Source organism: Bos mutus, chromosome 10 (genome assembly GCF_027580195.1).
Source record: "Bos mutus isolate GX-2022 chromosome 10, NWIPB_WYAK_1.1, whole genome shotgun sequence".
NCBI classification, from domain to species: Eukaryota; Metazoa; Chordata; class Mammalia; order Artiodactyla; family Bovidae; genus Bos; species Bos mutus.
The window spans coordinates 65,138,653-65,166,374 of record NC_091626.1 but is presented as its reverse complement, the minus strand read 5'-3'; the positions used below and the strand labels follow the sequence as shown (position 1 = coordinate 65,166,374).

General features: G+C 35.9%; 1 protein-coding gene across 1 annotated transcript in view; it reads right to left on the bottom strand.

Moving 5' to 3' along the window:
* Positions 1-423: 423 nt before the first annotated feature.
* Positions 424-27,722, bottom strand: part of SOS2 (SOS Ras/Rho guanine nucleotide exchange factor 2) — a 105,907-nt gene continuing 78,608 nt past the window's right edge. The window contains exons 15-23 of the mRNA XM_070378109.1: positions 24,977-25,096; positions 24,657-24,819; positions 20,303-20,420; positions 19,126-19,298; positions 16,457-16,573; positions 14,946-15,207; positions 14,374-14,415; positions 3,635-3,744; positions 424-2,150 (exon numbers count right to left, since the gene is read on the bottom strand). Coding sequence (XP_070234210.1) covers positions 1,641-2,150; positions 3,635-3,744; positions 14,374-14,415; positions 14,946-15,207; positions 16,457-16,573; positions 19,126-19,298; positions 20,303-20,420; positions 24,657-24,819; positions 24,977-25,096 — 1,615 coding nt within the window. The 3' untranslated portion in view covers positions 424-1,640. The remainder of the gene's footprint in view (positions 2,151-3,634; positions 3,745-14,373; positions 14,416-14,945; positions 15,208-16,456; positions 16,574-19,125; positions 19,299-20,302; positions 20,421-24,656; positions 24,820-24,976; positions 25,097-27,722) is intronic.

Below are 27,722 nucleotides of genomic sequence, written 5' to 3'. Positions count from 1 at the left end.
CTCCCCTAAATTACAAGTGTGGCTTAACGAACGGGCAGTTTAAATCACTTTTCCAGACAACGCCAACCTGAGCGTTTTTACCTGGCTGGAGACTGATTAAGTTTTTTTTTTTTTTTAAATTACTGGCTTTAAATCAAGGCAGCTTCCAAGATACTACCGAGGGTGGCTATAGTCTGCTTATCTCGAGTTCCTAATAGGCTCCTAAATTTTCATCTCAAATGCATAAAACGGTTGCAGGAAGCTTGTGATCGCGTTTAACGGTGAAGACAGTTTCCCCTCTTCCCTCTAAAGTTTACATCACTTAAATTCTTTGGGATTATGGAATTTAAACTGCACAAAATAACTGAAAATAATGTGTGTATATGTATTACTTGTACAGAATTCGACAGTCTTACCCCCTTGTTCCTTATAATGAAAACACATTTTAAAAGTCTTTTAAAAATTAAGACTGGGGTGATTTATTAATCTTGTTAGGAACTCTGATACAAAGCACAGTAAAAGGCCACAGACCAGTAAATAAACAATGTGGCTTTTGGCTACTTTACAACTGCTGCTAGCACTAAGAGCAAAACACGCTTTTTCATCACTTTGAACAGAGGAGTACAAATGGCAAATAAAAGTTTTAATCACTTCTCTGATTAAAAAGTTTAATAAAGCTTTAACTGCTGGTTTAAATATTACCAATCTAAAAAAATACTTTAAAAAATTTTAGTTAACACGAGATTTATAGAGAAAGTTACTTGGTTTTGAAGGCAATGCAGTTGGTTCCTATGCCATAAGAAAATTATCCTCCGGATTTATGAATTAGTAAAGTAGCAGATTGTATTATAGGCCTTGAGTCACATAAATTTATATAGGTTATTAGCATTATTTTTAAATATACAATATAAACAAAACTGTACATATATGGCATATTAACTTTGTTTTCCAAAACAATAGGCAACTCGTTAGCTAAAGACACCATAGTCCGCAAAAACAAAAAGGCACATCTGTACAAGATATATGCCCTTTTTCCCTCTATGACTGAGTTAGGTAGTCTTTACATTTTGACAACATAATAAACACAGTGCATTCTATTATTTTCATTCTATTTTTCACTTTTGTCTTCAGCAGCAAATTCTGGCATTTAAGACATGGCATTGAAGAGTTTAAGAATAGTGGGTGTTATTCACAATTTTCGGTAAAAACTAGATGTAAAAACAAAGATGGTCAAAGAAGCTTAAAAATCAGTATCACCACACACCCCCTATATGTGTGTAAATTCACTGCCTTAAATAGTCATCTGTTACTCAAATTTGAAAAATTCCACAAATGCACTATCCCCTTTCAGTGCAATCAATTTCACTTTAAACCATATTTTAGCAGAGTCTACAGTGCAAATATAAATTCCTTATACTGGCCTTTTGGCAGCACTGAGGATCCAAGACAAGGCAATGCTACTGATCACCTGAGGATAATGGTAAATGACTTCTGTATTTTTATTTTTCCAATTCTGAAAAGCTTATTTGATCAGTAGCATTTTTGTAAGAGCATTATTTTTTTAAAAGTACTAAAATACTATGCCTTTTTTGAATAAATTAAAAAAAAAAAAGAAACTTTACAAATATCATTCCAGTGTCAATGACTACATATGGCTAGGGTCATTGAGGAGTTTCTGCATTTTCTAACAAAGGCAGTCTATACACTGGGGGGTGTGAAAGCTCCCGTTTGTAAGTCTTTGGTGGCAGTTTTGGTAGATGAGGGCTTGAATTCTGCCTTGGTGGAACAGGGGGAGCTTGAGGATGAGCAAGATTATTTTGACTAGAACTGAGCACATAGCATCGACGAGGTACCCTTGGAGAGGGTGTGCTAGGAGGAGTGTTCGGAGAATTTGGACACGTACTAACGTCTCTGAACCAGTCTGGATCTCTGTGAAGATGTCCCAGTGGAGGTGGCTGAAGGGTAAACGGACAGTTTATAAAGTGTTCTGGAGGCCGAAGTGGAACCGGTGGAGGGGTATCAGGAAGAGGGTCTCTTGGCGGCGGTGGAGGTGGACTGTGCAGAGGCCCGTCAAATGGACCAGCGGGAGCAGGAACTCTGGGTTTTACCTTTGGAGGAGGAGGTTGTCTTGGTGGAATAGCAGGGGGGTCATCATCAGATTTCATAGTTCCCTCAAAAACAAAAAAATTAAATTATACCTCTGTTCTCTTGAAACATCTATAAGAAAAAGTTTTAAAGACTAAAAAATTCTTATGTGTTAAGTTAAATCCAGAGACACAAAATAGGTTAATCTGGTTTAATGATCAGATTTATGAATAAATTACTCCCAGTTTCACTCAGGGCTCAGTTTAATATTTTTATATATGAGATGTTTTAACTGAAATCTTATAAAGCCTCAGATTATCTTGCTTTGTAGATACAGTTTATAAATTTATGCATTTTAATTATAATAATGGTCAAGTAAGTAAAAAGAATATTTAGTTTTGTAGACATGAATGCTGAAGCTGAAGTTCCAATACTTTGGCCACCTGATGGATAAGAAGAGCTGACTCACTAGAAAACACCATGATGCTAGGAAAGAATGAGGGCAAGAAAAGGGGGCAGCAAAGGATGAGATGGTTGGATGGCATCACCGACTAAATGGACAGGAGTTTGAGCAAACTCCGGGAGATAATGAAGGACAGGGAAGCCTGGTGTGATGCAGTCCATGGGGTCTCAAAGAGGCGGACATGACTTAGTGAATGAACAACAAGACATGAAAGAACATGATGTCAAGAGGTCTTAATATCCATCTTCTGCTTTTTGGCCATTTACTTCTACTATCCCCAGTGAACTTCAGAGTGGTGGTTCTCCAAAGTTTGACCCAGGATCAGCAGCATCAGCACTATTGAAAGTGTTAGTTGCTCAGTTGAGTCTGACTCTTTGTGACCCCATGGGGTGCAGCCTGCCAGGCTCCCCATTCCATGGAATTCTCCAGGCAAGTATACTGGAGTAGGTAGCCATTCCCTTCTCCAGGGATCTTCCTGACCCAAGGATTGAAACCGGGTCTCCTGCATTTCAGGCAGATTCTTTACCGTCTGAGCCACCAGGGAAGCCTTAATAGGGATTTGTTATAAATGAAAATTCTTGGGCCCTGCCCCAGACCAACTGAATCAGAAATTCTGGCCATCTGGTTTTAACAAACCTTTCAGATGCATCTGATGCAGCCTGAAGTTTGAGAAGCACCAGCTGAAAGTTTGGAGAATGCTTTGAATACTACAGTTTTTCCCATCTCTACCCAAAAGAAAATGTACTTCTGAGTATCTATGAATCTGCCCAGCCTTTTTTTTTTTAAGAAAAAGTATTATGAGGATTAAACAATTATTTAAGGTATATTCTAAATAAAACAACCTAAGTATTTAAAAAACATAAACGGTAACCAAATTATAATTGACAGACTCTTTTTAAGAATAAGCACTGTTTTGAAGATTCACAACTTTGAATAAGTTGAGGCAAACCCAAGTCCTGTTGACTACCTTGGATTTTTGTTGTTGCTCTTGTTGGCTGAAAGGCACAGCATGTAGGATCTACAGTTCCCTGACCAGGGATCAAACTTGTGCCTCCTGTAATGGAAAAACAGCATCCTAACCACTGGACCACTGGGGAAATTCCCTACCTTGGAATTTGAAGCATCCTGATCAAATTTTTTTCGAGGTGGAAGTGGAGGAGGAATCAGTGGCTCTTCACTTAGCTTATGTAAACTACCACACGAACTGAAGAAAGACTCTGGGGGTAAAAAAGATTAGTTTAACCACAACTCATAATGCAATCATAAGACAAAACTTTATTTCAGTCTGTGATCACCTCTCCTATGGCATCCATCAGACTGTACTGTAGCTGACTGTTGGTTTAGCTATCCTCTCCATTAAGGTGTAAGCTTTTTGAGGGCAGTATTTATTTTCATATCCATAGCAAGTAACACACTGATAGTGCCTGCCACATGCTAGATACTACTGCTAAATGAAAATATAGTACCCAATTAAGATTAATAAGGAGATTCTGCTCCCTGAAAAGTCTTTTGTTTGTATAGCTGTAAAGAGCATCCATAAACAGAGACTATGCATTTTTGAAAAAGTTACTATCGGATACATTTCTACATAGGTAATAAAACCTTCATTTAGGAGATGATAGGGTACTGTTGTATCACAGAACCATTCTCTATACAAATTTCTTATTGATAATGGACCCATTACATAACCACATTAATGGAAATTTACAAAATAATAAAGTATTAGAGGAAAAATTATCCCTAAACATGCCAACCAGACATAGAACGATTTTCATGTTTATTTTTTTTATCTTTTTCATATGGTTATAATACCTGTCATTATGGACCTGTATAAAGGCACTGATAAGTCTTGTTTATCATTATACTGAGATTGGGTTTAAAGGAGCTTTTTGGGAAAGAAGCTGATGAGTTTAATTTTAAACACACTGAGTTTGTGTGAACTGCTTATGGGACATCCAAATAAAGATGTCACTCATTACTCCATGTCAAAAGTTGCTGTCCTGATCATATCACTCTGCAGTCACCCCAGGGGTCTTGCTGGCTCAGAGTGCCAGCAGCAGAAACAAACAGTATCCCTATGTGGTGTTGGCAGGTGGTGTGAGGAGGACAGGTAGAGCACTACCCGCTGTCAATACGTTCCTTTTGCTTGCCCAGCACACCCTGCCCTGTCTTTGTCTCCAGGTGATGGTGAATCCATTCCATATGGTTTAGTCAGCCAATTCTGCCGAGGGCGCCCCAATTTCAGTCAAGAAGTGGACAAAGGACTCATTTTCTTGACAAGATCAGATCTGTAGCTACCTCTTTTTTATGCATGCAGCCATGTGCTTCAGTGAAATCTGACCTCACCCCTTAGCTCCAAAGATGGGGCCTGCTTAGATCATTCCCTCAGCCAGAGTAACTGGTTTAGTTGTTGGCACAGGACCCAATTCAGACTACTGAAATCTGAAAGGAGTTATGCAAAAGGATACTGAAAACGAAGTTTCTTGTTCTTTTGGAAAAGCAGTCTGTCAGTCTTTCTTTGTACCTCTTTCTCACTTGACTGAGCAAGAACACACATAACCTATTTATTGCTTCTGCCACCCCTCTTTCGACTTTGAGGAAAAACAGCCTTGGATAAAGCTGATAATCTGGACAAAACAACGAATGGTCAAAAAGAAACCTGGTCTTTGATAATATCACTGAAACACCGAATCAACCAGCCTTAGAGCAACCGTCCTCCAGATTTTCAGCTAATGAGTCAGAAAGCTTCCTTAGTGTTTAAGGCAGACTGAGTTGAGTCTTCTCTTCCATACAGAAACACACATGCTTATGGAAGCAAAAAATATCTTAATGATGATGAGACATTGGTTTTAAGTTTTTGAAACTGAGTCTGACTCTACGTCAGACCACTTAACCACTATGACAGGAAGCACTTAGTAAACCCGTGTTGAAGTCTCAACTTCAATTTTATTTTCCATTAAGAGCACTTCTCCACAGATTATTCAGGTTTTGTGAGCTTTTAAAATAACTTCATTATTCTACACTAGTGAATGTTGGATAATTTACTAAACAATTTCTGTAATGTTAGTTAGCTATATAAGTTACTTCCAATTTTTTATCATTCACGCCTCCATCCACGCAACAAATATGTATTGGGTATCTGCTATAGTGCCAACACTCTTCTAGGTACTAGCAATACAGCAGTGAACAAGAAACAAAAATTCATGTCCTTATGAAGCTTACATTCTAGGTTGATAAGAAAGAATATACATGATGATTAAGTAAAAGTATAACAGCTGTAAGTTAAAAGAAGAAATATTAGATAGGGAATGGGGAACAAGTTCAAACAGGGTGATCAGGGAAGACCTCCCTCAGGAAACACTGAGAAAAAAGGTTGAAGGAGGCAAGGGAGCTTGCCATTAGGCCAGACGGGTGAACAGCACTCTAAGCAGAGGGAATCGGAAGAACAGAAGTCCTGATGTGGGAGTATGTCCAGGATGCAGAGTAGCTAGAGTAGAGTAGGTGACAGGAGTGAACAGCAGGTGATGAAGTCTGACTGATCAGAGGTTAAATTTCACAGGACCTTACGGGTCCTTTTTGAAGAAACTGAAACTGTGTCTTTTACTCTAGGATGGAAGGCTGCTGGGAGCCAGCGTAAGGAACTCCGCCCGTGGCAAAGGTCATGAGGAAGGAGGCTTGGCATACCGCAAAGGTGGGATTGAGCCTCAGGGGTCCCCCTGGAAATTCTCGAGCATCTACCCCCCCAAACCAGAGTCTGCCTACTTTACTGCTTTGTGCTCTCACCTACACCTCTGACTTTACAGGGGGCTGTCCCCCACCACCTCTCTCTGAAAAAGAGTTAACTTACAGCTCCAGTTAATAAAGTTCCTGGGTGTGACAAGAGGGTTTCAACCTACAAACTCCTTTGGAAGTCCTCTAGCCTGCCTGAATAGGATCTTCCGGCCACATGTGATTGTTCACAGCCTCCCAACCTTGAGAGGCATGATATGTTCTAAACTGTCTAAATACAGATTCCTTTGAGCAGTTAAAAGATTGATTAGAAATTGTATTGGTGAAGGGTTTTTCACTTGTTGGGCCAATGTTTGCTGCTAAGTTTCCATATCCCTTACCTACTGTGTCCCTGGGAGTGTATTGATTAATATAATTGGTGTATAGGAATGTAAGTAGTAGCTTTAATGTTTGTAACCTTGGACCCTTGAGTTAATTCTTTTCTTGTTATAGCCCACCACACCTTTGCCCTATAGGAATGCAACTTTATCTAATGCTTTTGGAGGGTGGTGCCTGACTTTAGAATAATCACCTTTAGAGAAAAATAAGTTTTCTGAAGAAAGGATGATAAAATGTTAACAGGCCTCTTGGCCAGAAGATGATGTAATTCAAACTTTTGCATATGATAAGTTTGCAGGAAGAAAGCCTGGCTTACTGCTGACTCTACCCCTTCCTCATTATCCTCTATGCACAACTTAAGGTATAAAAACTACTTTGGAAAATAAAGTGCGGGCCTTGTTCACTGAAACTTGGTCTCCCCATGTCGTTCCTTCTCTTACCTTCTGGCTGAATTCCCATCTTGAGCATGGAGGCTTGTCAAGCCTACTAAATTTGCCTGGGCTTCTAAGATCTGACCGGGGAGGCCTTAGTGTCTCCTCTCCTTCGGGAGAACGGGAGGACACCTGCGGTCTACGTAGGTGACTCAAATTCCTTATTTTGGAATTTTATTAGCTTTCCACGTAAACCAAGTTATTCAGCCTCTTTTCTCCACTGAATTTTCTCACTGAGCTATCCTTATTTGATCACCCTTTGTATCTTTAATTCTATCGTATCCTGATCGCCGAAGCCGTCTCCCCTTAGAATTCCCTGGATCCACCGGGGCTGGACCCCGGTAAGTGGCGCCTGGACAGGCTTTTCAAAGGTAGGTCCCCCCCTAGAAGCAATTAGGGTCATCAGCCCTATTGCCCCCTCCTCGGAACAATTTGGGTCATGAGCCCTGTTGTTCCCCCTCAGAGCAATTAGGGTCATCAGCCCTACTGCTCCCCACTCTGAACAATTTGGGTCATCAGCCCTGTTGTTCCCCCTCAGAGCAGTTAGGGTCATCAGCCCTCCCCCCTCACAGCAAGTAGGGTCATCAGCCCTACTGTTCCCCCTGTGTTGAGTTTTTGGGACGGCTAGGACCCCACTCAGGGTGCTGCAGACCCCCCTGTAGGATAGACAGGGCAAGTAGGAGTGGGAAGTATTGAAGTGTTAAAGGGTTGGAGAGAAAACCCGGTTTCTGAAGACTAAAACTAAATCTTTTACTATACTTAACTTTCTGACATGGGTAACAGTGAATCAAACAAAGACAGCTCTTTATAGGAGTAATTTTGCAGTTATTAAGAGAGGAATCAAAGTTTAAAAATCTACCATTCAATCATTTTTTTTCATTTGTACAAGAATAGTGTCCTTGGTTTCCAGAAGAGGGTACTGTTAATTTAGATACTTCGGTTAAGGTAAAAAAAACAACTAAAAACTTATCATACAAATATGATTAAAAATGTTCTGGACCCCTGTCATGAGGCTGTTGGATAGCCTATGGGAGAGGCTATAGCGGTGGATGGTAGTGGGTCTCCACCTTCTGCGCAGATCATATTTTCTGCCATTGACGAAGAAAAGGAGGGAGACTGTGCTCTACCTCCCGAGGAATGAGAGGGCTTACAGGACACTGCGGCTGGGCGACCTGGCGAGCCCCCTCCCCCTCTACACAAACCTTTAAAAATTTATACAACAACTTCTGATTTAAGGCGACCACCCCACCTCCGCTTGCACCTCCCAGGGCCTAGGAATTCCCCAGTTTACATCCAAAGCCTCCCAGAGCATTGCCTAAGGCTGAAAAAGATAAAAAAATTTTCTTTTAAACAAAGGAGCTTTTAAAGAATACACAATACACAGAGCCTGCTCCTTGCAGAAAAACCCCCTTCGAATTCAATGACTCCACCAGGGCTGGACCCCAGCAGAAGGCCATGGGTTTTAAGTAGTCATGAGTTAAGTCTAACCTACATTCTAAAAGGACCCATCTGCTGTATTGAAAACTGAAGTACGGAAGGTGGGAAGTGAGGATGCTACTATAATCAATCAGGTAAGTGATTGTGGTCACTTGGACCAGGGTAGCACTAGTAAAGAAGTCAAGAAATGATTAGATCCTGGATGTATTTTGAGAGTAAATAAAACTTGTTGATAGATCACACTTTGGGTATGAGAAAAAGAAACAGGTAAATGATAGCTCTTAATATTTTCAGCCTCAGCAATTAGACAAATGTGATTATAACTGGGAAGAGGTGGCAATGGAGAGAACGACTTTAGAGGGCAGGATATTGAAATAGAGACATCGAACAGGACACTGATTATACGAGGCTAAAGATCAAGAGAGAAGTTCTGGGCACAGGAAAAAAATGGGGAATTATCATATTACAGATGATATAACATTGAATGAGACACCAAGTGAGTGAGAAGAAAAGAGATCCAGAGACTTAGGACCTTCCATTTTTAATAGGTTGGGAAAATACAGAGAAACCAGCCAGAGAGACTAAGAAGCTAAAAGTAAAGTAGAAAAACCAAGAGAGTGAGTGGGGTGAGCAATGTGATCTTCATGTATGTGCCTTCTTCACAAAAATGTTTTGGTATTCAGTATTAATGAAGGCAGAGACTTTTTCTTGTTTGCTACTGAATCCTTAGTAGTTGGCAGAGTAGCTGGTCCAAAGTACTCAATTTTCTATTGAATGAATAAGACCAAAAGGTGTGAACATTTTTTTGGTTTGATACGTTGTTTTCAAATTTCTCTCCAAAAGGATCATACTAATATATCAACTCAAGAGGGTAAGTGATATATGAGCACCTTTTAAGATAGGCTTGCTCATTCTTTGATGTAAACTGCCTATTCATGCCCATTGTTTCTTGCTGTTTTTCTCATTGTACGTGAGCACTTTTTGTACTTTTATTTCTTTCAGGACCTTAAGATACTCAGAATTTTATGCAGTTATTCTCAATGTTTTCTATTAAAATTCAAAACATGATTTTATTTATGATATGGAAAGTATATTTTACCATCACCCAAAATAATGTCTAAAACTCCTTGTTCTAAAATGACACAGTGTTATAAACTGAACTGTGTCCCTTCTCTCCATAAAAGTTATGTTGAAGTCCTAGCCTCAGTACCAATAAATATGACTCTATTGGGAAATACAGACGTTACAGCTCTGAAATCAAGTTAGGATGAAAGTGAACTCTATTTCTGTTTGTGTGCTATGTGCTTAGTCGTATCCAACTCTTTGCGACCCATGAACAGCGGGTCATAAAGAGTGGGCCGCCAGGCTCCTCTGTCCATGGGGCTTCACAGGCAAGAATACTGGACTGGGTTGCTATTTTCTCCTCCAGGGGATCTTCCCGACCCAGGGGTCGAACGCGCATCTTCTGCATCTCTTGCGTTGGCAGGCAGATTATTTACTACCTTGCCACCTGGGAAGTCCTAATTCTGTGTGACTGGTATCTTTATAAAAACAGTTGAAGAGAAAACGAGATACAAGGAGAAGCTGGCCATGTGACAGCAGAGGCAGAGGTTAAAGTGATCTATCTACAAACCAAAGGATGCCAAGGATTACCAGCAAAGGCAGAAGCCAGAAAAGCCAAGGAAAGATCCCTCCTTACAGGTTTCAGAGGGAGCATAGCCCTGCCATCTTGATTTTTCAGACTTTCAGCCTCGGAAGTGGACTTGAAGTCACTCAGTTTGTGGTACTCTGTTACTGAAGCACTAGAAACTAATATATGTAGTAAAAACATTTCCACTGCTGGACAATACAGGAAAGTAAGAAACATATACAAACTTCAATGAAACCAGGAAACATCTGAATCCTGAAGCTTCAACCCATAAAGGTGGACTACAGTGTATATGAAGGAGACAAATGGAAGAAGACAAAACCCAACAGTCTACACTGAATGAGACTGACAAACAGCAGCAAAACTGCCCCCACAGAACCAAAGGAGGGACCGGGAATTGAAGGCACTTAGTATAATGGAAGGCACGGGACAGAGGACTTGATTGAGTCTATACAAGGGACAACGAGAACCCTAAAGCCCTATTCTGTACTTAATGAAGCCAGGAAATTACCACATTTCCACCACTGGCAGGAGACTCAGGGTTTTATTCGCTGGAGAATCTAAACATCAGACTTGGGGACACTAGTCTGTGCTGAAAACAGATTTTCATACTAAATGCAAAGATCACCCAGGGAGAAGATTCACAGATCTTTCTTTGGAGAAACTAAATACTCTTAGAGAAAAGGCCTCACAGATTCTGAAATATGGGGATTCCTAATTTAAAAAATTCTCAACACTCTATCACCCTACAGTGAAACCCACAAGTCAACAAGTTTTACCCATGGATACAGATCTTTCCATAAATTTATACTGTCTCACTTTAAAATATGAACAGAAAGCTAAGGATATAAGATAAGAAAGAAAAGCCTCCAGTATGAAAGACCACAGACCACAACAAATAGAAGAAAGAAACTCAGAAAAAAAAGAATCTTATCAGAAACAAAATTTTTCAAAAATTAAAAAATTAAGCCAGAAGAGAAAAATATAAAAATGGCATGCTGAGAGGGAATTTAGAAAGAATTCTGAGAAATTCAAAACCATGATAGATGAAAAAAATAGAAAAGCTGGGTGATTAAAGTAAGGCAATCTCCCAGAAAACAGAACATAAAAACAAAGAGATGGACAAGAGGAGATAAAAGAAAACTGAATGACAAATCTAGGATGTACAATATGGAAAATAAGCTCCAAAAAGGGAGCCAGGGAACATGGAAGGGAAGAAAGTATTAACAAAATGATACATGGAAAATTTTCTAGAAATCAAAGACATAAATCTCTAAATTTAAATGGCTCATTAAATACACAGCAAAATGAAAAAAAAAAAAAAAAAAAGACCCACATCAAAGTAGATCACTGTGAATGTACTGATCATTAGGAATAAACAGAAGATCCTAAAAGCTTCTTGAATTTAATGTGGCAGAGACTCCTAATTGTCCCCCAGGGCACCTTTCCCTTTCATCCTTTTAGTAATAGGCTCTGCGGAGAAGGCAATGGCAACCCACTCCAGTACTCTTGCATGGAAAATCCCATGGATGGAGGGGCCTGGTGGGCTGCAGTCCATGGGGTCGCTACGAGTCGGATATGACTGAGCGACTTCACTTTCACTTTTCACTTTCATGCACTGGAGAAGGAAATGGCAACCCACTCCAGTGTTCTTGCCTGGAGAATCCCAGGGACGGGGGAGCCTGGTGGGCTGCCGTCTACGGGGTGGCAAAGAGTCGGACATGACGGAAGCGACTTAGCAGCAGCAGCAGCAGCAGTTAGAGAGCATTTCTTACAGCTGTGCCCGTGTGACTAAGTTTTGGCCAATGGGATGAGAGCAGGAGTGACGTTTGCAACTCCCAGACCATGTTTTTGTAAACAAAGTTCCTTGCCCTCCAAGTTCCTACTGGCAGAAAAATGGTAACAACTCAAATCAGTTGCTCAAAACTCAGAGATGGAAGACACATTTTGAGAATCTTGGATTGCCCTGCTAGTTTGAAAGCCTAGTAGAGCAGAGTTGTTTACTTACTCTGGCTATTTTGAGAAACAAACTTTCATTTCATTTAAGGCACTGCCTTTTTGGGGCTCTTTGTTATTACAGCAAGTAAACTGCAGTTTTCAAAAAAAAGTATTAAGAACGTAGGGTCACTGACAGAAGGAGTTTTGTCTATTTTGTTCAGTGCCACTTCTCTTGTACCTACAATAGGGCCTACATGTAACGGGCATTTAAAAATATGCATGAATAATTTATGAGTGAATGATACTAGACTTCTAAACACCACATATGAAAGCTAAAACAGTGGGAAACTGTCTTCAAGATTCTGACTGAAAATGACTTAAATTTCTCTACCCAGCCAAACTTTTTTTTTTGGGGGGGGGGGACCTTGGGGGAGGGCAGTTTGCACCATGTGGGCTTGGAGAAGGAAATGGCAACCCATTCCTTCTGGGTTTCTGGCCTCCAAAATTCCCTGGACAGAGGAGCCCGGTGGGCTATAGCCAAAGGGGTCACAAAGAGTCAGACATGACTGAGTGACTGAGGATGAGCATGCAGGCTTATGGAATATCAGTTCCCTGATAAGGAAATGAACCCAGCCCTTGGCAGCAAAAGTGCAGAGTCCTAACCACTGGACTGCCAGGAATTTTCCTGGCTAAACTATTAACAATGAAATGTATAATAAATACATTTTCAGAAATGCAAGAACTTAAAAATGTATATCCTATGTATCCTTTCTCAGGTAGCTACTACAGAATGTACCCCTATCAAAATAAAGGAGTCATTTCCAGTATGACAGCAGAAGAAAGTTCTAGGATTTCAGCTAAGTCAGAAGCCGAGACAGCAACTAGTCCCAAATGGAGCAGGAGGACAAAAGATCATCAGTAAGGAAGTTTCCCAGTTAAAAAGCATACACAAAAACCCTCAAAACCAAAAAAACCTTGGTAATTTCCCCAAATGGTCTGACTTTAAGGAAAACTGTGGTGTTAAAGCGTGTGGGAAGACTTAGCAATAGACGTTTAAAAAACAAAAATCCTAAACATTAATGAAGCTATTATTAATTCCAGGAAACAGCATACAAGAAAGGAAGCATAATCACAGTATATACTCTGTGACTTAGCCGTAATAATATTTTCTCTAAATGCGGGAAGTTTATTAGGTAAAGAGAGAAATCCTCACCTACCATGTCTTTTAAACACTGTCTAAAAGTAATGATTCAAGAGAGAGAAAAATATAAAAACATCACTTAAAAAGGTAGAAGAATCACTGCAAAACAAGGGGTGGGGAGTCAGGAGGGAGAATACTGTTGTTAATTTCACCCTAAGTATTTTAAGCACTATTTGCCTTTTGAAACTCTACACATATATTACCTTGATAAAAATCTGAAATTACAGAATTAAATATTTAAAAGAATAAACTTACTTTTCTCACAGGACAGGAATTCTCTTGTTACTATCTATATGATCTACATTTTACTATCATAGAAGCAGAAGTCCTCTAGATTGGGAGAATTATTCCTGAAGCTGCTGTATCCCTTTGGGTTATTCTGTTTTAAACAAATGGCCACAGAAAGGTAAGTGACAGTATTTATGTCATACAGAGGATGAGATGGCTAGATGGCATCACTGACTCGATGGACATGAGTCTGAGTGAACTCCGGGAGTTGGTGATGGACAGGGAGGCCTGGCGTGCTGCGATTCATGGGGTCGCAAAGAGTCGGACACGACTGAGCAACTGATCTGATCTGATCTGATGATATAATTAAGGATGGCAGAATAGCATTTTACTTAAAATGCTACTTTAACTAAATAAGTTCATGAGAAGAAATAAGTGATCAAAGCTAGCCTAGGAACCTGATAAACATTTAGTATTATTCCTGTAGAAAAATGAATTGGAAATAGCAGGGAAGAGGAGAGACAACCAATATGAAATCACTGTTCCTTCCTTCTGCGCCAAGCAATGTGCTAGGTGCTCTATATAGTTATCTCATTTGACCCTTAACAAGTTGGAGATGCTAAGTAATTTGTTCAGCATCATGCAGTCCCTAAAACATATATAGTAAAATGATGAAACTGTAGTAAAGTTTAAATAGTACCCAGTTGTAAAAAAATAATTCCATCCATTTGTAAGAATTTTATTTTGTAAAATCTTTAAATGTTGCTAAAATTCAAAATATTCATATACAAAGTTCATCAATGCAATTATTATCTTTATAGTGATTTCATTAGAATCAAGTTAAATTCTTACTTACTTGAATGAGGCAAGAGGACTGGAGCAAAGATGCTATTGCTTCCTATTAGAAGGAGAAAAATCAATTTGAAAAGGAAGGTAATATGTATGATTTTATTTTAAAAATATGTTTGCATAAAGTAACATACATAATAACATGTACAGAGTTCAGAACTTTATCATCTTTTGCCATGTTAGTTTTTAAAGAATGAATATGGTATTCTTTGTACTTGGAATTTTTTTCCTTTCTTAGCATAAATAGCTCCCTCTCTATCAGTCTCTTTAAATTTCCTTCACAGAATTTATCTGTTTTGTTTTCTTTTTCATTGGCTATTGCTCCCTTTAGAGTAGAATTGGGGCGCAAAAGGTCCTGAATAAATCTTTGTTGAATGAATAAACTAGAAAATAATATGCAAAAGCAATGCACAAATTATGCTTTCCTCCCCTGTGTTAATCTTTATTTTCACATATAGATGTCATTTTTCACACTAATATAGTCTGTAAAGGATTCTACAGTTTCCTAACTAAAATGATGAGAATTAACTAAAACAAAAGATTCCCTTTTTTGCCAAACAATTTACATCAAATACATACCACAGGAACTGTTGAGATCCACATCTAAAAACACACTAAGGTCTGAAGAAGCAGACACTGGTGGGGTAGACGGTGTATTTGGAGAGGTTGGTGCTGACACTGTTGATTCAAGCTCCGTTTCAGCAATCCGACTAAAGCTTATTTTACACGGTTCTCTTTCTAATGGTGTTGGGTGACCTCGCAAAGTACCTGAGGTAGAGCCATGTCGGCCTGTATTAGGCCTTATTCCAGGAGATTTTAAGGAGAAAGCTGATTTCCTAGGCTAGGAAAAGCAAATGTAATTACCATTACTAACTTGCGTGTACTTTAATAAATAAAGTACATTATGTAAAGTATTATGGCTTAGCATATTAGTATACAGTTGAAAGAGTACAATAAATCCCAACCTGCAAGGACAGTCTGTAACTGTTCTTCCAGCAGAACACTTTGAGATTTGATTGGCTTAATTTTAAGGTGGACTTGAATACTGTATAAGTAAACCTCTTTTCATAATTCAGAAATAAAATAAAAATTCATGTGAAAACAACTATTTGCTTCCAAGACACTTGAATCTAAATTTCTTCAAATTATTGATATCGATTTTATAAATATTTACTGTAGATACAATAAATACAACATATTATGCTAGGTGCTATAGAAAAAAAGACATCCTCTCCCCAACTCCACAAAATAATAAATGACCAACCTCTGCAATGATACTTTAGAGTCTTTGGGAAAAATTGCTATCATTGTCTCTCACCTTTACCCTCCACTTTTAAAAATTCCCACAGTGGTAACTTAATGAAAAATATAAACTCAGATTCAGATAATTTGAGTTAAAACCTCAAGTGTGCCCATATCTAGCTATGCAGCCTTGAAAAGGTTATTTATCTCCTTTGAGCCTCTTTATGTCTGTAAAATGAGACTAAGGTCAATATCATACAATTGTTGTGGAGATGAGGTAACATGAAACTATCTGGCCCCAAGTTCATGTATGACAAATGTTTTTCCTTCCTTCCACATCTTGTTTCACTTTCAGCTCCTTATAATTGGTGTACTACTACTTCTGTGTCACTGTAAACCCCAGGAATAAAAGCAACTACTGTATAGTAGCAAATTTTAGCGAGTGAGGTGGGTTCCAGTGCTAACTGTGGACAGTGGTGCTCTTATGGCAGAAACCATGGTCAAGTCAGAAGAACCACAATATATCTCCTTACTCTTTCCCAAGTCTCTTCATTCCTTGTCCTATTACCTACCTGTCATTAGGTTCTCACTTTCTCATAGCTTTCCCCCTTATACTGGGAAGGATCAGAAATGGATGGGTAAGTAAGTGGTTTAAGAGACAGGATACATCAGGTTTTATCTAACTGCTAACTTTCCCCCTACAGGATATATAATTTTAGAAATAATGCAATACTGCAAAACAAAACAGGTATTCAAGCAAAGTATGATTTTAATGGAAATAGTCTACTGAACATTAAAGATGATATCGTTTTAAAAAACAAAATTTTCCAAAATTATAATGCACTTACAAATCGAGGTGGCTGTTTGCAATTTCGGGGTTCAATTTCTAGTGACTTGTTGAACAAATAATCTGTAAACTCTTTTTCAGAAGCACATCCCATGGGGTTAAGGTTTTCAAAGAATCTCTGGAATTAAACATCCATAAGTATATATTTTTATTTTATTAAAATGTTTACTTCATCGGTTTAATATCAAAAAAACTATCAACAAATTAATAGATCCTAATGTCTGAAAAGTCCTCAAGGATTGCTGATTCCAATCTCTCTATTTTGGGATAAAATTATAAAGTTTTTATGGAAGTTTTATACTCCAATCTTAAACTTCTATTAAGAAGATGAACAGACTTTCACTTATTATCATCTTAATAGCTCAGTATCCGTCAGTTAACATTCCTACTGATTACACAACAAAATGATCATCAGTAATAAGTCAAAAGTGTTTAAAACAGAATTACAGTTATAATCCACAATAAAACTTTGATGATCAGAAAAAAAGTAGCGATAAATTGGATTAAAGTCTATTCAAAAATAATTTCAAGGACAATAATATATTTTAACATATCTGTGCTCACATCTAACAAAATAACTTTTCTGTCTTTAATGAAAAAGTATTTGCTAAACTTAAACATAGGTTTTTAAGTAGAAAGTTTAGATGATCTAACAAAGTGCAAAAAGAAAAACAGTAATCTCACAATGAGAGATTGCACTGTCAACATTTTACTATTGGGACAGTCTTCCAGTGTCTTAACTATGTATGTGAACATATGCACATATACATTATTACAATTTTTTTCCTGCGAAATTGGGGTCACAACATAGGTATTTTTAGCCTTTTGAAAATATTAATTTTTTTCTGTATGGTTTACTTTAAATAATACAAATTTTAACTATACTGTACTTCATCAGATGAAATGTTCCAGAATTTATTTCACCAATTTCCATATAGGTAGTAACTTACATAGGTGGTTTCTAATTTTTTGCTATTATAATTATGTGTTATTATCCACTCCTCATGCATAAATTTTTCTGTGCATTTCTGATGACTTCCTTATAAGCAAATGATTGGGTTTAGTTTAATTTTGAAGTGGCTTAGAAGCATATGTAAAAATAAGTTCTGAGTTTTAGCTTTACCAGTAGGCAAAATGAGCTTTAGAATTTCTAGTATAAACTTCTTCCATTTTTCAGGCATTCTGACAATTTCAAGAAAATTGCATTACTACTTAAACAATATTGAAACAATTTATTCTTATATTCAGGTCAGATAAATTAAATCATATGGACCAAAAGTAATTTAAAGACTTTTATAAAGTTATAATTGTGATTTTCTCATCTGTTACTCTACTTTTAAATACTAGTTTGGCTAACTATGCTTTGAAAGTGAATGGCTACTTTATCTACATTTTAAGCTTATTTTGAGTCAATCGTAAAAAAAGCATTCTCTGCTCCTTACCCCCAAAAGAATGCTTTAAATGATGGCAGGATGTCTAGATCAGATGCAGAAACCTATCAGGAATTATTGAGATATGAATGCTAAAAGCACTATTTTAATTATACCCAACTAAAATGCAACATTATTTCTATGAGGAAATACACTGTGAATTCTAATCTGGGCTTCAAGAACATTTTTTTTTTTTTTTTGGGCCCCATCATGCAGCTTGTGGGATCTTAGTTCCCTGAACGGGGATTGAACCTGGGCCCTTGGCACTGGATCTCCGGGGAATTCCCTCAAGAACATTTCTTTACCCCTATGGAACACCAAATCATAGAGGGTTGGCTAAATGCTGAGAGAAGGGGATGGAACAAACAACCATTTTCTTTAAAGCAAGTATCTGTCTATATTTTCATAATGGTGTACACTTCAGGTCAATTTTTCTTAGGACTTTAAGGTTCTTTGTTTTGAACTTGGAACAAAGAATAGTTACCATCTTACAATTTAGGAGGATGGAAATGATGGTGACTATTTTCACTCAATATGCTCAACCTGCAAACTATATCTGAAAGTGTAGCACAATTTTTAATGTGAAAGGTAAACTTACTGATTGTTATCATATGTTCTGAATTTCAAATAAACACAATAATATCTACTTACTATAGATATAATACCATAGTATTTACTCTAATTTAGAAGATATTCACACTTTATAGTACCACAGAATCAATATTATGAACTATTGCTCAAAACAGAATATCAAGTGATAAAATATTTTTTAAAAAATCATTGTTTTGCTATGCATATATACACATCACTCTCCCAACCCCTTCCCCTACTTAAATGCAGTGTTCTTATAAAGGTATTAATTATTTAATGTTACACTGGCACATGTAAAATATCTAAAATGTCTATTAACTAATGATAGTACTGGTAGTGGATTTTCTTTTTACTGTGTGGACATCGGAAAGCATCTTCCATTCCATTTTGTCATTCATTTTTTTGAAAGTGTTACTTAAACCTGTTGCACAAAGAAGCAATAACTGTCAACACAAAGTGCCTAGTAATATTAATAACGGCAGATTGTTAGTGGAGAATATCTAATATTCACCACTTCCATCTATTGATTCATTAATGCATATTATTTTCATAGCAAAATAAAGATCATAATGTATGGCTATGGAATTTCTTAGAGAGGGCAGAGGACTTAACATGTTCTCTTTTAAAGATAAGCAAAGAAAATATTTACCCTCATTTCTGGTTCTATCCGTAAACAGTAAGGTTGATTTTGATACTGCTGAATTTCTCCAGTAATTTCAGCTACTTTCCTCCTCTTACTGAAATTGATTAAATCTTTCCCTTTCTTTTTTAAAAAATCATTATTCCCTTCTTCAGTCTTCAGTATATTTGTTAAATATATTCCTAGTAAAAAAAGTATTTGAAGAAAAGTTTTAAAATTGGTTACTTAACCATTTGGGAAAACAATTGATCTAGTAAAGTTGAAAGACATCTTATAATACAGCAGGTCTTACTAGTGAAATCTCTGATATATTTAATAATCAACTCTACATGAAGAATTTTTTACATGGATGGAAATAATTTAAAATTGAAAGAAAATTAGGGTTTATAAAGAGCTTAATTTGCCATTTCTTAGTCTAATAGCCTAAAATAAAAGAGGGGATTCATTCACAGTCTAAATTATGTGTTAAATCTACTCTAACCATTTTAATATTTACTTATAAATATTTAACACCAATGATCTTAAATGATTATTGATAAAATACACAATACCAATGATCTTAAGTGATTACTGACCAGCAAGTTAATTTTAAGCCAATTCTGGTTAATAAGACTACAGATTTGCAAACTAATTCTGTTTTCCCAAAGCCTGTAATTTAGACACAATTTATTCTTCAGTTTTGGACAGGAAGAAAGTTTTCAGTTTCTCTTTCACACATAATTAGATTCATTTACATCAGTGGCTCTCAACTGGGGACAATTTTGTCCCCCAGAGGACAGGTATCTGGGAATGTCTGGAGACATTTTTGGTGTGTGCTATAATTTGAATGGTTGAATGTTCAAAATTCATATGTTGAAATCCTAATGCCCAATGTGACAGAATGAGGTGGTGAGGCCTTTGAGAGGTGCTAAACTTATGAGGCTGGAGCCCTCATGAATGAGACTACTGCTCTTATAGAAGAGATTCCACAGGACTCCTTACAACTCTATGAGATAATTACCAGAATTACAAGTTTTATAGATAAGAGTCTACATATAGAGTTTAGGTTTCATTTATCAATATAGACAGCTAATAAAAGTAGATGTGCTCAGATATAAAATCAGGACTATCTGCTTCTAAAGGCTGGTCTCTTTTTGCTATATAACAAAATCTCCCTCAAAATATAAATCCATATTTTATAACTTACCAAAAAAAGGCACACAGGGTGGATTGATTGACTTAAGTTTCACTAGATATTTTTTAAAATGATCTTGACTTAATTCCACAGCGTCATCCAAAATTTTCCTTTTTCTTTCCTGCAACGCCTTTAAAATATATAAATGGAGTATAATTTGTTTTTTTTTTAAACAGCTCAATCATATTTTTTAGGTACAAAGCTTTCAATTTTAATATTGTACAAGTGTTTGAAAAAAAAGCTTTTAAATTAAGAGATCAGTAGTATTCTTATCTCTACTTGCTGGAAATGACTTATCTATAAATATAGAACTTTAAAACTTAGTTTTTTTCTAATATAAGTTAGAGGATTAAACAATAAAACAATCTTCCTTAAGACATTATTAGTTATAATCCTGATTAGCTGGAGTTTCAAGTTATAGCTATAGGAGAAAAATATAATCCCATGGCATTCAAGTATTTTTCTACTGGAAGGTCTTTTGGGGCTAAGGGTAATAAGATTTTGGTAAAGAGAAGGCCAGGGGAGGGAGACAAGAATTGAACAAAAATTTATTAAACCAAGTAAGCAGTCATTTATTTTATATTTCATTATTACATTTTGTAATTAAAAGTCAGTTATTTTATTTTTAACCTGATACATACACACACACACACACACACAAATTGACAGCAAACGTACTTGATAAAAAACCACTCAACTCATTTCCTTTAACTTAAGGAAAAAGCAAAGGTGACTGCACTGTAACTTTTATTCAGTGCTCTACAGAAGTTCTAACTAGAATGGACAAGAAAAATAAACAAATAAATAAAAGACTAGCGACTGAGAAGAAAAATTGCCAGTATTCACAGAGGAAATGATTATGTAAAGAAATGTAATAAATCTACATATAGAATGTTAATGAAAGAATTTAGCAATATTGCTGGATATAAAACTAATAGGCAAAAATCAACTGCATTTCTAGATATAATCAATAAAGAAAACAAATTTTAAAATATTCTAATATAAATCTAACAAAACAGTTGTGAGGTCTTCATCAAGAAAACCATAAAACTTTATTAAATAAATAAATGGAGAGATACACTATGTTCGTAGTTGGGAGGATTCATTATTGTAAAAATGTCAGTTCTTCATAATTGATTTATAGGACCTGTACAATTCTTATCAAAATCCCAACCTTTCAGATGATTCTACAATTACATAATAGCAAAGGGTCAAGAATAAGTCACTCTTGGGAATTCCCTGACAGTCCAGTGGTTAGCACTCAGTGCTTTCACTGCTGGAGTCCAAGTTCAATCCCTGCTTGGGGAACTAAAAAAAAAAAAAGAGTAAATCACTCTTGAAAAGGAAGCTTGGTGGGGACTTGGCCTACTATAGTGTATCAAGAATTAGTATAAAACTATGGCAATTTAAACATGCGGCACTAGCACAGGAATAATGGAATACATTAAAGGAACAGGACAGAGGAACCAGAAACAGGCCCACACATATATGGATGCTCAATTTATGACATAGCTGGCACCTAGAGATCAATGAGGAAAGAATGTACTTTTAATAAACGTGTGGGATCATCTGGCTAGCCAAATGGAACATAAAATGAATTTAGACTCCATACTCAAAATTTGTTTCCAGCTAGATTAAGGACTTAATGAGAAAGAAAACATTAAGATAACAGAGGAGGATCTATTATACAAGACACCAACAACCACAAATTACAAAGGAAAAAATAAATGTGACATTAAGAATTTTTGTTCATCAAAAGACATAATAAAAATGGTGAAAACAGAAGCTTTGATCTGGAAAAAAGGTATTTATAACAAACATGATTGACAAAGGATTAAAATATAGTATATGAGAGAACTCATACAAATTCATGAGAAAAACTCAAAGAAAAGTAAAAAAATTTCCACAATACAAAGAGCCAATAAACATCTTAAAAGAGGTTCAAACTCAATAGAAATCAAGAAATTATAAACCCAAACCACAAGACTAGAAAAATTAAAAGAACTGACAATATCAAGTGTCAGTGAGAATGCAGAACAACCAGAGTTCGTTATGTTTCCAGTGCGAGTATAAACCGGCACAGTAATTTGAGAAAACAACTGGGCATTATCTATTCTATCATCCAATAATTCTACTTCTAGGTATGTAAGAGAAATTTGTATATGTATGCTCCAGGACACAGGCAGAAAATGTTCATGACAATATTATCGATAATAGCATCAAACTAGAAACAATATGAATGACCATTAACTAATAAATAAATAAGCAAATAAATAAATTTTAGTAAAGTTATTTCTATAATTTTCTTGATGAGATCTCTAGTTTTTCCCATTCTATTGTTTTCCTCTATTTTTTTGCATTGATCACTTAGGAAGGGTTCTTATCTCTCCTTGCTATTCTTTGGAGCTCTGCATTCAGATGGATATATCTTTCCTTTTCTCCTTTGTCTTTCTATTCTCTTCTTTTCTCAGCTATTTGTAAGCCCTCCTCAGATAACCATTTTGCCTTTCTGCATTTCTTTATCTTGAGGATGGTTCTGATCGTCACCTCCTGTATAATGTTACAAACATTATAGTTTGTATAGTTCTTCAGGCACTCTATCAGAGCTAATCCCTTGAATCTATTTCTATAATATGATACAACTATAAAAAAGAATGGCCTATAATTATAAGAAACAATATGGATGAAGTTTAGGAAAATAATACTGAGTGAAAAAAGTCTGGGAAGAATTATATTCACATATAATTAAGAAACAAGAAAAATAACATTGTTTAGTGCTACAAATAGTAAAACTATAGAAAAAAGCAAAAGAATGATAAGCACAAGATTTAGCACAGTAGTTGGCTCTGAAGGGACAAAGGAGATAGAATTGGGAAAGGTTTTTAAACTGGATGCCAGGTAAACAGGCTTTTTTAAAATTTTTATTCCTTATACCATATACCTATTTTAAGAAATACTGTTGAACATTTAATATTTTAAGAAACTAAAGCTTAACGTCTCAAAATGAATATATTTCTTTAGAGTTTACAAAATGAGAACTGAAGTTATTAGTCTCTTAGATTAATATTTGGCAATATTTGACTATTAACATCTTTAATATATAATATGTCCATACAAATCAATAACATGCAAACACTCACATAGAAAAACACATACATGAAAGCAGTTTAACCCTATACTCCCCACTAATCACAACCCACTGTAAGAATGAATGTTAAGTGAAGAGTACATATCCTTCCACTCTTCTCAATGCTGTGCAACTCCACTTACATGTTTAGAGTTTATTCTGTTCTGTTCTATCAAAATGAAGTCATACTATATTAATTTTTCTAAAGATTTTTGAAATGGCTTTTCCCCTGAATGTCACACTATTCTTTCAAGACACACACAAAGATTCTAGTCACTTTTTTCCCCTCCAACCAATACTCCACATGATAGGGATAGGATAACATAATCATTCTGTTGATGGACATACAGGTTGGATCTAGCTTTCTGCTACTATTAGTACAATTAATGCTGCAGAAACTAGATCTTTGTACCTTAATTTTATAGTCCTGAGCCTTTTATTCTATGTCCAAAAGTATGTGTAACATCTGTTAACATCTGTAGCCAGATTGCTTTCCAGTAACACTATAAAAGTTCACATTCTCAAAGGCAAATATATTTACATGGCTGAGTCTCTAAATTTCTATACTTTCTATATCTTCCAAATTTTTAATGATAAACATGAAAACATACACCATGTTTACACAATTATTTTTTATAATTTAAAAAAACATTTAAGTTTTAGAAAGCATTCTCTCCATGTTACTTAACTATATACTACAGGTAATTAATTTGTATATTTATATTTAAAATATGTTTAGTCATTTATTTGAAACTGTCAGTCAATCTACTACTGAAAAAATACATTTGGAACTTTATACATCTGAAAGTGAAAGTGTTAGTCGCTCAGTTGAGTCCAACTGGTTGTGACCCCACGCGCTGTAGCCCACTAGGCTCCTGTGTCTGTGGAACTGTCCAGGTAAGAATACTGGAATGGTAGCCATTCCCTTCTCCAGGAGATCTTCTAGACCCAGGGACTGAACCTGGGTCTCCAGCATTGCAGGCAGAATACTTACCATCGGAATCACTAGGGAAGCATTTAGGTAAGCATATTAAATAGTCACAAAACACATATTCTTTGATGAATTCTAGGTTTACTAGCATATATTGATGTATTTTCTAATATTGTGATACTGTGCTTCAGGAGTAAGACAGATTATTTATAAACAATTTACTCAAAAAAGATTGGTGGTAGAAGGAATCTCCTTCACATTAATTTTATCTCCTCTCAAAAGATAAACTATTTAAGCCTAAAACTTACCTCAAAGGTATGATCTAGTCTATAGACTGATACTGAATTTACTGCACTGACGATCTCCAATACACCATTGAAATTATTCAAATCTTGAAAAACTTGCAGAATTTCTATAATTCTACTCAGTATTGCCACTCGTTCCTCAAAATTTTCTGCCTCCACAATGCATCTAACCAAAAAAAAAAAAAATCATGGCTTAGAAAGCAAGAAGTGCCTTGTTTCATACAGAAAAAATATACATTTTCAGCCAGAATGTTTGCTTATATGTGACTTAATGTTATAGAAATATATTAAGAAGTAATAATACAAAGTAAGTAAAAACTTACTTTTCAAACCAGAGGGTGAGATTTGTGGTGTGGCGAATCATTTTTAATAAATTTGGAGAATTTATTTCTTTATCTTCTTTGGTCCATACACTCCCTACAAGTTCAGAAGGTTGAACTTTCCTGTGGAACCAAAAATCCATGCACTTAATCTACAAGGGATCAGTATCAAAATTATTTAAAGGCCTCCAAAAGCTTAAAAAGAAAAAGATAACTAGTTTAAAAGGTAAGTGAACAAACATACAAGGAGATAATTTACAGAGAAACAGAACTGAATAGCTACAGACATGAAAGAATATTTTAACTCTTACTCAGAAAAAAGAACATTAAACCACAATGAAATCCCACTTTATTGCTATCACACTAAAAGAAGTTTAACACCAAATGGATAAAAATGTGGAAAAAAGAGAACTCCCCATCACTGATGTGCAAGTAAAAACAGATATAACCACTTTTCAAAAAATTTCACAATATCTCATAACACTGAAGATATACATACTAGATCATCTAGCATTTCTAAGAACGTTCAGTCAAGCAAAATTTGCAAGAGTGAAAAATCCCAAACAACCTAAATGCTCATCATCAAGAGGATGGATAAACTGTGGAGTATTCATACAATGGAATACAATACAGCAATTAAAATAAGCAGACTGGAGCGATACTCAGCAACTTGAACAAATGCCAGAAATGATTTAAGTAAAAAAACAAGTTACAGAATGATACACAGGTAGAAACAGACTTAAAATGTGTAAAATAATGCTACGTGTTGTTTATGAATGGTTGTATGTATATAAATTATAAAGACACACATAGGAGTAGTAAATGCCAAATATAGAATAGCAATTATCCTTTGGGAGAAAGAAGAGGAATGGGATTGGAGAGAATCACACAAAGGGTTTCACTTTTATTTGTAATGCTTTTGTTGTTGTTGAGCCCTTACTGTATTATCGTCTATATTTTTTAATAAAAAACAGTTGGAAAAGCAGATAAAATCACTGTATATAGTGATTCAGGATTATATGATTTTTAAAATATTGACCAATGGCATTGCCATCACTGTCCTATAGACCTGGCTATTATAATAAAAAAGTTCAGTAGATTTGAATACAAAAGGGTACTCTGAACAGTCTTGGAAATAAATTTTCTTAATTGGTTCTATTATTTCACCAGAATTTTAGTTTACAGAGTGTCAATGTTTTACGTATGGTATCCTTCTTCCATAATACACATATCACTTAACAAAGGTATTTCTATGTTTTGAAAGTAGGTCCACATAGAGCTCAGTGCTTTTTTATTCCTGATGTCCATTCATGTAACACTGTAAGGAAAAATCTAACTTCATACTATTTGCTTTGTTATCTAAGTAATAAGTCTCTTCATTCCCACCTATCACAAATCCCACAGTAAAGAAACAACTTAAGTGCCCATGAACCTAGAGGGTATTATGTGACATGAAATAAGTCAAGCAAAGTAAGAAAAACACGTTATCACATATATATGGACTAAAAAATATAACCAACAAATGAATGTAACAGACTCATAGATACAGAGAACAAACTAGTGGTTATAGGTAAGGAAGAAGAAGGGGCAGGAGCAACTGGGGTAGGTAATTAAGACCTAACAAAGTACTATGAAGAAAACAAATAAGCTATAAGGATATATCGTATAGTACAGGGAATACAGCCAATATTTTATAATAATTTTAAATAAAATAGCCACAAAAATATTGAGTCACTATAATGTACACGTGAAACTAATATAATATTGTGTATCAACTACAATTGCAATTTAAAAAACTCTTTCCTTAAAAAAATCCTATAATACAAACAAAAACCACTCGAACTCCAAATTATTTAAAATATAACATGACACTCTGAATCAGATGGTAACAACCTCTGATGTGTGTGCTAAAGTCTGAACAACACAACCAGGGCAAATCAGAAACCCAGTTCTAAAGGTCAAGTTTTATATCTGGTGTCTTTCTACACTCTCCACTAACGTTAAACTTTATATATTCTTGCTTTTCCCTGTGTAATCTCAGTTTAAAAAAACAACGGCTGCTAATCAGGATAATTTCTTAAGGATGTTTGTATTTCAAAAGCAGCTCCTGAACGCAGAAAAGTTTCTGATACAACCATAGTGGTACAGGTTAGTGAGTGGTGATTACCTACAAGGCCTATACTCTCTTTTTTGCAAGGCCTCTACTCTTCACAGGAACCTGGGTTGTAAATGAAAGAAGAAAGCTTATATTATGAGGGAGGAGAAGACAGAAAGAAGCTAACGCGCTGGGAAAACATAGGGGTTAAAAAAAAACCTGACAGACAAAGAAGTTGATAAAGCAAGTTGAAAAGAGAGACTGAGATACATGAGTTAGTAATTCTGGAATAAAATTTGAAGTAAATAATATGACAAAGCGAAGTGTCTGATTTGGAGTAGAGAGTGACCCTGGAAATGCCACAGCCATGATACTAAAGTTAGGCTGTAAATGCGTGATGTGTGTAGATACAGGATGATGGCAGGAACTGCTTTATATATAAAGACAAATGATGGGATACAGACAAAAATAGTCAAGCATATTTCTAGCGATTCTTATAAACAAAAGAAAATTATTTACAAGTTTAAAGTATGGTTCATCATCTACTTCAAAAATCCTTAAAGCCAATACTAATTTCAAATAGCTACAGTATTTGAGACTCCTTAAAAGAAGTGAAGAAATCTTTACTCCACTAAGAATTTTTATTCATTTGCC